At 47.1% G+C, this 10,018-nt stretch overlaps 1 gene segment (V, D, J or C); it reads left to right on the plus strand.

Moving 5' to 3' along the window:
- Positions 1-1,869: 1,869 nt before the first annotated feature.
- On the plus strand, positions 1,870-3,013 carry LOC105823243. The segment is given in 4 exon segments: positions 1,870-1,929; positions 2,075-2,394; positions 2,453-2,477; positions 2,838-3,013. Coding segments are annotated over 4 exon segments (567 nt in total).
- The last annotated feature ends 7,005 nt before the right edge of the window (positions 3,014-10,018 follow it).

A 10,018-nucleotide genomic window follows, 5' to 3' on the forward strand; every position in this document is an offset into this window, starting at 1 on the left:
GGATGGTAACGTAGGGTTAGGTTTGCAGCGATCCATTAGGAGGCCCCCGTTATGTCCCCAGGTTGAAGAACAGGCACTGCTGGGCTGGGAAGCGGGGGAGCAGGGAAGAGTCACCCCTGTACCAAGCAGGCTGGGTGGGTTAAGTTTCAGCCTCCAAAGGCCCAGTGTGCAGTTCCATAAGCCGCATTGATCATTGTAACTGGGGCTACATGGGGTCCCATCTTACCCAGCCACCTTCTAAGTGTCAGAGATTTACTTTAATTTTAATTCATTATTATTTTAAATTAGCTCAATAGGAGATATCTCAGGGCAATGGGAATTGTAACGATGGGATATTTAGGCAACGCTGCAGTGAGAGTGATGCACAATCATGTTCTTTCTATTTTAGTTTGTCACTTTATTAAAGTTAATGGGGTACAGTGTTTAAGTTTAGCGGGATCCCCAGGCGTAGCTGTAGTTTGAGCCCAGTGTTGGTGATGTACGTATGTTTTGTCAATTAGTGGTCTTAGCAAATGTTACAGTTTCTTTAGAACCTGTGTTGCAGAGGTGCAAATGGCAAGCAAGCTGTTTCGTCTTATATAAATTTATCATATACAAATTTTAGATTTGCAATCGGATATTATGGAACTTTAAAAATTTAAGCGTGGATATATCATGTAAATATTATATATGTGTGTACATCACTTATGAATATATAGAATTTTTTTTTTTCAGTTTTCTCCCCCTGGTTCTGTGGATTTTTTTGTTACTATAGGTTTTTAAAAATACTAAGTAATGTGAAGCTAATATCACATTTGCTAGACCTGGCATTTATCAGTTCTTAAGGTTTAAAATGTATTTCTTTTTTTCTTCGGTTTGTAGTCACCTAACTTGGGAGTCTTCTCTCTTTCTTTTTTATAAATCTGTGTTGTCCAAAGTAAATGCCTTTACTTGTTTGACTTGGAATCTTGGTCCTAATTTGACTAGAGAAAAGCCTGGCATGAGGAGCACAACGCGGCATTTCGGTGTCCCCACTGTCACCGCTGACACACACTCCTTTTTCACCTGCCGTGGAGGGAGCAAGGAGAGCGTCCCCACCTCTGTCCACAGCACTAAGGGAGGACACTGCACCTGATCAAAGAGGAGAGGGTGGTGACCAGAGGGACCTGGGAGGCCTGGGATGAGGGGGGAGGAGGAGTCAGGCTCAGGGTGGGGGGCAGGGCATGAAGGGGCTGGGGGGTCGGACTGTGAGCTGAGTCTCCTGGATGGAGTCTTGGCACCAGTCACTGCTCTCTGGGGACTTTGGGAAAATCACGTCGCCTCCTGATGCTGCCTCCTCATCAGCAGACTGGAGGAGACGCTGTGCTTTAACCACACGGCTGCTGTGGGGTTATTAGGAATGTCCTCTCGGGGTGGTGCATGTAAAACACTCAGCAAAGTGTCTGGCATATATCAAGGTTTCAGAAGCAGTCATTGTGCCTAAACTAGTGACATGTGGGGTGACATTCCCCCTGTGGGCATCAGGGGACACTGTGGGCCTTGGTTTGGGAGCCTGAATAACTCCAAGTCCCCTGACAGAGCTCAGGTGCGAAAGGAATGACTGAGGCTTCCTCCGAGGACTATCAGGTGAAATTCCCTCTCCACTCCTGACACCCCCGGCCCTTCTCTGAACCTGGAAAATTACCAGCGTGGGGCCCTCAGGCTCAGGGCTCAGACAAGTTCTCCTACAGACACATTGGGGACCAGAGGACAGATTTGCAACCCCTGCTCACCAGGGAGCTTCCCCTCAAGTCACAAGAGGGAAGGAAGCAGATTTGCATGAAGAGACTCCCCTCCTGTGATAAGAGAGCCCTGCAGGTCCCTCCCCAGCTGTGGGCTCAGAGGCAGAGCTCCGGGGTCTCACCATGGCCTGGACCCCTCTCCTGCTCCCCCTCCTCACTCTCTGCACAGGTGCTGCCCCAGGCTCAGCCCCCACAGCACCAGGGGTCAGCCTGGCCCCGACCTTTGGCTCAGCACAGGGGATGCTGCAGGGTGTGGGGCCCTCTGGGAACGAGACCCTCACCCTCAGATTCACCTTTCCTGTCCTCTCTTGCAGGTTCAGTGGCCTCCCTCAAGCTGACTCAAGTGCCTGCAGTGTCTGTGGCCTTGGGACAGACGGCCAGGATCAGCTGCCAGGGAGACGATCACATAAGTAACTTTGTACCAACAAACTGGTACCAGCAGAAGCCGGGCCAGGCCCCTGTGCTGGTCATCTATGGTAACAGCAACCGGCCCTCAGGGATCCCTGAGCGATTCTCTGGTTCCAAATCAGGGACCACAGCCACCCTGACCATCAGCGGGGCACAGGCTGGGGACGAGGCTGACTATTACTGTCAGTCATTGGACATGAGTGGTAATAATCACACAGTGACACAGGTAGACGGGGAACTGAGACACAAACCCCTTTCCTGTCTGTGTCACCCTCTCCCTCCAGCCTCATGAGGACTTTAGTCACAGCGGTGAGCAGGGTTAGCCCAGTTCACCCAGATCTGAGACCCTCAGGCTGCCTGACCCTCCAGCCCTCCAGGCAGGCTCAGCAGAGGGTGGGTCAGGGATGGATTTGGGGCTGGCGGGACCAGGCTGTTCTGGTGTAGTCTGAGCCAGGGTGTGACTTGGCTCAAGATGACTTGTAAGAAGGCCAGTCAGAGGGAGACATCCACTGAGTGGTCAAGGTCCCTGGATGTCCTTATGTGTGGCACCTGAACTGAAGCCACTGCCTCTACTCTGCGGCCCACATAACACAGATTGTCCCTCTGCACTGCCCATGTCTGTCTGACACCCTCAGGCCCAGCTCTCACGGCTCCTGCTACTCTGAACAGGGAAGCCCATCGCAGTGGGCTCTGTGGTAGCCACCCAGATCCGCTTTCAGGCTTATCCACCCACCCACCCGCACCATGGGCTGGAGCCCTGGTGGATCACAGCTGCTCTCCCCCTGGAAAGTGCCATGAGTGCAGGGGACGGCCTCTCCCTTCGTAGTGTGATTCGGGAGCAGTGACTGCCTGATGCCCAGATCCCAATGTCGTGTCTTCATTTAGGATGACCTTGCAGTGCCTGCCAGCTGAGTGCACAGCTGTAACCCAGGCCCAGTCATGCTCCCACACTCCTCTCCTGAGAATGTCCCTGCCCCTGCTGCACGGCGTTCTCCCTCTGAGTAGGACTGCAGGGAATTCAAAAACTAGTCAACAAGCAAAACAGCAGTCTAGAGGGAAAAGGGATCTGGAGCCTGCAAGTATTCACGAGCACTGAGGAGCACAGGTGTGGGAGCAAACTCCTGCCAGAGATGGAGGAGACTCCGTCCAAAGACATTGGAGGGAACACTCCACGGCGCTACAGTGCACTCTCTCTCTCCCGCACACACACATGTGCACACACGCACGCACACACATACACAATCTAGATAGTGTTTTTCCTACAAGCACAGTGGTAAAGTGCCTACTTAGGGTCATGAAATTAAGTAGTCAGAAGAGCTTTGCCGCAATACGGGGGGGAAACTAATTATAGATCAATGTCTGCTCCTGTCCCAACTAGGACAATGTAAGACCACGTTGAGAAATGATCAAACTGTGTGCAATAACTTTTCAGAATCCAAGAATAAAGAATAAAAATATATAGAGACAGACAAAAATGCCCTGCAACCAACAAACAAAAATGTATAATGTCTGGCATCCTTCCAAAATTCCTTCCATAAAGCAGGAAAACATGAGACATAACAAGCACAAAAGTTGATCAATGCATTGTGGCCTTGAAATTGCACAGGTAAGAGATTTTCTAGGTAAGGATATAAAAATAGTTATTATAACCATTTCCCATTTGTGCAGGAGAGTAGAGGATTGATTGTGCATGTTAAGTGGAGAAATTGAAGACGTACAGAACACCTAAATAGAAATTGTCGAAGTGACGACTGGAATGTTTGAAATAAAAAGCACATTGACAGAAATTGACAGAATGATAGATGCTGCGAAAGAAAAGATCAGTGATTTTGACAACATACCAACAGGAACTAATCAAAATAAAATACACAAATAATACTGCAAAAAAAACCCAGGAAAGCATCAATGACTTGTAGGACAACTTCATGCAGCCTAAAATGATGTAATTTGCACTACTCGAAGAAAGAAGTTGGGGAGGAGGGTGGAGAGAAAAACTATTTTATGAAATAACAAGAAAAATGATCCAAATTTGGTGAAAACCATAAACCTCCATGTCCAAGATACACAGCATATACCAAGCACAAAATAGATAAAGAAATATAAATTCATGAAGAAAAAAACACCAACACACATCATAATCAAATTGGTAAAGAACAGAGATGAAGAGACACTCTTAAAAGCATCCAAGTACAAAAGGCATGTTACACACACATGAACAACATAACGATAAGGGCATATTTCTCACCGGAAGCAGTGCAAGCAGGAAGACAGGGACTCACATCTTTAAAATACTAAAAGAAAAATATGCCAACCTTGTATTCTTCACTCTGTGAAATATTTTCCAAAAATGAAGAACAAAATATACTTTTTCCAATATACAAAAACTGACAGCATTCATCAACCACAGACCCTTACTAAATGAAATAACAAAGGACACCTCTCATACAGAAAGAAAATGGTACCAGATGGAAATGTGAATCTACGTAAAGAAATGAAAAGCAGCAGATACGGGAGCTGCACAGACACATATGTTGATAGCATATAGTAGAGAACCTGAAGGACCTGAACAGCACTGTAGAAAAACATAACAGACAACTATGGACCATCCTATCCAGCAAGAGCAGAACACATGTTCTTCTCAAGTGCACATGGACTCTTCTTCAGGGTAAGCCACATAAAGCAAATTCATCATTTGAAGAAAGAGAAATCACACAACGTATGGTCCCAGAACACTGACATTAAATAAATAAAAAATTATTTTAAGGGACTATAATGAACAACTTCATGACAAGATTTAGGTGAAATGGGCAGATTCCTGGAAATATTTATTCTACTGGAAATGGCTCAAGAAGAAATAAAAAACCTACAACAAGTAAAGAGATTAAATTAGTGATGAAGAAACTTCCCATAAAGAAAGGCCCAGGCACAGATGGCTTCACTGGTGAGTTCTACCAAATATTTAAAGAAGAATTACTATCAACTATTCATAAGCTCTTTCAAAATACAGAAGAGGCAAGAACACTCATCAACTGTTTCTATGAACCCTATATCACCCTAATACTACAACCAAACAAAAACATTACAAGAAAAGAAAACTAAAGTCCAATAACCTTATTTGGATATAGATGCAAAAATCCTCAACAAAATCCTAGAATATTTAACCCAACCACATATAAAAAGAAATATACACCACGACCAAGTAGTATGTATCCCAGCAATGTAAGGATGGTTTAACATCTGAAAGTTAATTAATATAAGGCGTCACATTATTAGAATAAAGGGCAAATTGCATGAACATCTCAAAGTCACTTAAAATGTTATTATGCAAGCAGTCTTTCCTACTTTTTGCTTCTAGTCCTTAGGGATACATAAAAGGTAAAATTATAGGTGCAGAGAGGGAATGAGGTGTTATTCATGCAAAGAATCTGGATACCCTATACTCAACTGTGAGGATAATTTCTGATAAGTGTAAAGGATTGTAATCATGTGTTTCTCTATGTTCTGGTGTTCAGAGTCCACTTCCTTGACAAGGTATATGTACACAGATCTGAGATGATGGTTAGGGTGTAGGCAGGCATTGAGTAAGGGCTAGAGTCGCTGGAAGTGTTCAGTCACAGAACAAGGAAGATGGCAGGAACCCTGTACTGGGGTTCCTAGCACATATATCAACTTCATTGTGCTGGGATGAAGACAGCTGAAGAATCTGCATGTCTGCCAGTTCCCACGTGTGGCTGATGATGCTGGTCCTCTGAGGACCACAGGTTAAATGGCTCATGCACAGGTGAGACGCATCTGAGAAAGGCACCATCTGTGAAGCTCATATGACCTTCTCTCCGTCCTCCCCAGGCTCCTCTGGGGTCTTGGCCCAGGACTCAGCCTCTGCACATTCCTCCCTCCCCCCAGGGTTGGGAGCCCTGTCAGCCCCAACTCATCCTCTCAGCACCGGGGGCCACTGCAGAGGTGCTCACCATCTCCTGTGCTGGAGCTGCAGTGACACTGGGGTTATAATTCTGTCTCCTGGTGTCCACAGCAACAGGACAGAGCCCCTCAGGGCAGAGCTGTGGGCTGGAGAATTAAACCTCAATCTGTGTTTCATATTATTTTATAAGCTAGTCAGTCGGGTGGGGCCACAAGAGGAGACAGAGGAGAGGCTCAGGAAGCCAAGTACATTATGCTCACAGGCCCTGGGGACAGGAGGCATGGCATGCCGTGCAGGGCCACAGGGAAAGACACCAGGGGCATCTGAAAGTGGAAGACGGGAGGGTGGGAGCAGCCCTTAGGTCACAGACCATACTAGGGTTTCTTCAGGAAAATCAGAGCAGGGTAAACAGTGTAGGATGGATGGGTTGAATAATTTCAGCAGGCCCTGGGCCACTGGGGTGGTGTCTATCTGTCTGGCACCTGTCCCTGGGATGAGGAAAGCAGAGGAACATTGACCCTCCGGGTGCACTGACTGGATAGGGGAGGGGTGGATCTGGAGTGGGTGGTTCGTGTGGCAAAGGCATGCTCCTGGCTGGGCACAGGGCTGTGTCAAGGCACATAAAATGGCTGCTCCAGGAGGGACAGTCTCTCCTCAGTCAGAAATGTGTTTTAAGATGTCAAAACATCAAACCATACAGAGAATTGTACACACTTGACCTTTATGCGACAGAGTTTGAACTGCCAGGGTCCATGGATTTTCTTCTGCCTGTGCCACTCCTGAGAGAGCATGGCCGACCCCTTCCCTTCCTCCTCATCCTCAGCCTTCTCAACATGAAGATGAAGAGGATGAAGACCTTTGTGATGGTCCCCTTCCACCTAGTGAATAGTAAATAGGTTTTCTCTTCCTTCTGTTTTCCTGAACATTTTCTTTTCTTTACCTTACTTTATTGTAAGAATATGGTGTATAATAGATATAACATACAAAATGTGTCTGAATCAACACTTTACATTATTGGTAAGTCTTCCGATTAACAGTAGGTCACCTGTGGTTAAGTTTTTGGAAGTCAAAAGTTACAAGTGGAGTTTTCACTGCAGGGGGGTTGAGGTTGGCACCCCATCCCCTGCATTGTTCAAGGGTCAATCGTACATACACTTTTACACACACACGTGTGTATATACACTGCAGTTGGTCCTCTGTTGTTTAGACAACATAAGAAAATCTGGGGTGATGGGGTGATGATAGAGGCATGTATTAGAGATGTCAAAGTTGTCGGCACCAAAATGGCATCACTTATGTCAAGCAGGGAAAATGGAGACGAGGAGCGTGTGAAGAAGAAGCCGTCGTGCACACATTCCAGGGTCAGGACTGATTGCGATGTAGTCCTGCAAGCAGCCTGGTAACAAGACTCGTCAGAAAACTTCCTCAAGATTCCAGTTTTTCAGATAAGCCACTTGCAAAACAACACTTACCTAGTAAGGGCCGTCTCCATCAACGAACAATGACAACCCTCGCAATGCGATTCTGCAGCCTACAGACTTTGTTCGAAAGCAGCTTACACTGACTTCTCTGTGTCCTTCAATTCTCCCCTTTCCCCTGACCTCCCCTGATGAACCTGTGATCTGTCATCACATGCTCATTCCAGATGGCAGGCCTCTGCTATTGCTGAATAATTCCATTTTCTTGGGACAGCCTGACTCTGTTTCTTTTTACATTGATAAACAACATAAAATATAATAGAAAATATTTTATATAAGAGCAGAAAGGAGGAACGCAAGTTGTGGGACTAGCCCAAAACCAAGTTTCCCATTCGTATGGCATTAGCCATGAAAAATAGATCTGAAATGTTTGGGGTCTCTAATGATAACCTGGTGGAGTCATAAAGCGTGTTAAAAATGCTCCCAGGACAAGGTGGCAGGTCTGACATTAGAAGGTATAAAATAATAATTTAGTAACAGTAACATAGTAGCCATTATATGTAATGATAGTGAAATTTGTGTGTAATTGAAGGGAAAGAGCAGCATCTTGGCAGGGCATTGTCACATGGCCTTAGTGTATCTGGAGATGTGTGAGTTCAATTTATTTTTTGTGTATCTATGAGGCAAGAGATTCTCAGAGTTTGATTTTTAGGTATTTGAATTTGTTTGTCTCTTTGGGAATTTTGATTGTTTTTTGTTGTCGTTTTGGTTTTCATTTTTTTTTTACAATAAAGGGGACATTATTAGGCAGTGGCCTAACACTTTATAATAAACATGCTGCAGATGGGACCACTTGTCAGCTATGGCAGCCAGTGCTAAGGCGACTGCCTGAAGTGTGGCTGATTGTGTGGTTTTTTGAGTCCCGTCCTTATCAGGACTTCATGGTTAAGGGACGGAAAGCAGCATCACACCACTGGGCCCCACCATGTGTGACCTCAGCAGTGCCATTCCTGTGTCCATGACCTCCCACTGCCCTTCACTCAGTGAACCCCAAGGGACTCCCAGGTACCAAGGAGGCTAGGGGAGGGGTGACCCCCTCCAGCGTCCTGGCCTCTGGCAAGGCACTGAGGACAGGGGGAGCCGATCCTCCTGCAAGTGTAAGACACAAGAGGGCCCCTGTTTGGCTCCATCCTGTCTTGGGGAGGCCTCGGTGACCTTGCTGAGCTGTGGGGCGCTGGTGCCATGACTCGAAGCACAAGGGGCAGCCGTGCATGGAGGGTCACAGGCTCAGGCAAGAGAGAGCCCCTCTGTCCAGCAAAGCCCAGTAGGTGGCCAGTCACTTGTGATTTAAGGGTGTGCAGCACGAGGCCAGGAGGGCAGCTTCTTCCATCAGAGGCCCTGGGACGACGAGTGGCCATCGTACGTGGTCCAGAGACTGCAGGAGGCAGCAGAAGGGATCGGCAAAGCTTCTACAAGGAAGGACTTTCTGAGGGCACTAGCAGAAGTTTCTGCTCATTCTAATGTGTAAGCAAAAATTGTCAACGTGCAGTATGTTGCCCCCAGGACACAAAAAGACTGACCGGTGTGTTTATGTGTCGGTCATAAGTGAATCATGAACGTCCTCAGGGGAAGGTGCCATCAGCGCACTGTCACGCCTGCGTTCCTGGGTAAAGGTGGCGCAGTCGGGATCCTGTCTGCAGAGACTGTGTGTGGAGCACAGCTGCTGAGGGACACCGTGGGTAGCCTGGAAAAAAGCATATCCTGTCTCTTCGGAGGTGGCGGCAAACTGCGGCCCAGACGCTGTTGAAATAGGAGCCGAACAGAGCCAGCGAGCCGACCTACAAGAGCAAACAGTCACTGAGTGTTGACAGCGTGGGACTAGTACTTTCTAAAATGCTGGCTGTTTGGTATGGGGGCCCTGAGGGCGGAGAGCTCAGTGTTAAGGCTGGAGTCATTAGGAGGCACCCCTTACTCTCCAGGGTTTAAGAGCAGGAGAAACCGGGCTGTCACACGGAGAGCTGGGGGAACAGTCACGCGGCTGCGGTTGCGCACGCTGAGTTCCCACCTCCGCAGGCCCCGCTCTAACGTCCCTTCGGCCGCATTAACTATTGGAACTGGGGGTGCAGGGGCCCCTTGTACCCAGCCCATGTGTAAGTGTCAAGGACGTACTTTAATTTCAATTCATGATTGTACTAAGGTATCTCAGCCAAATATGGGATGTTTTAGGGCAATGGGTTTTGTACCTAAGCCAAATTTAGGCGAGGCCACAGCGCAAGTGAGGCATAATCATTTCCTTTCTATTTTACTTTGTGACTTTATTAAGGTTAATGGGGTACGATGTTTAAGTTCAGTGGAATCCCCAGGTATAACTATAGCTTGAGCCCTGGTAGTGACTAAGTTCATAAAGGTTTCTCAACCGGTGCTTTTTAGCAAATCTTGAAGTTCACTTAGAACCTACATTGCAGAGGTGCAAAAGCCAAACAGAGCTCTTTGACCCTTTTTTCTTATGTAAA

Source organism: Propithecus coquereli, unplaced genomic scaffold (genome assembly GCF_000956105.1).
Source record: "Propithecus coquereli isolate 6110/MARCELLA unplaced genomic scaffold, Pcoq_1.0 Scaffold663, whole genome shotgun sequence".
Lineage (NCBI taxonomy): Eukaryota > Metazoa > Chordata > Mammalia > Primates > Indriidae > Propithecus > Propithecus coquereli.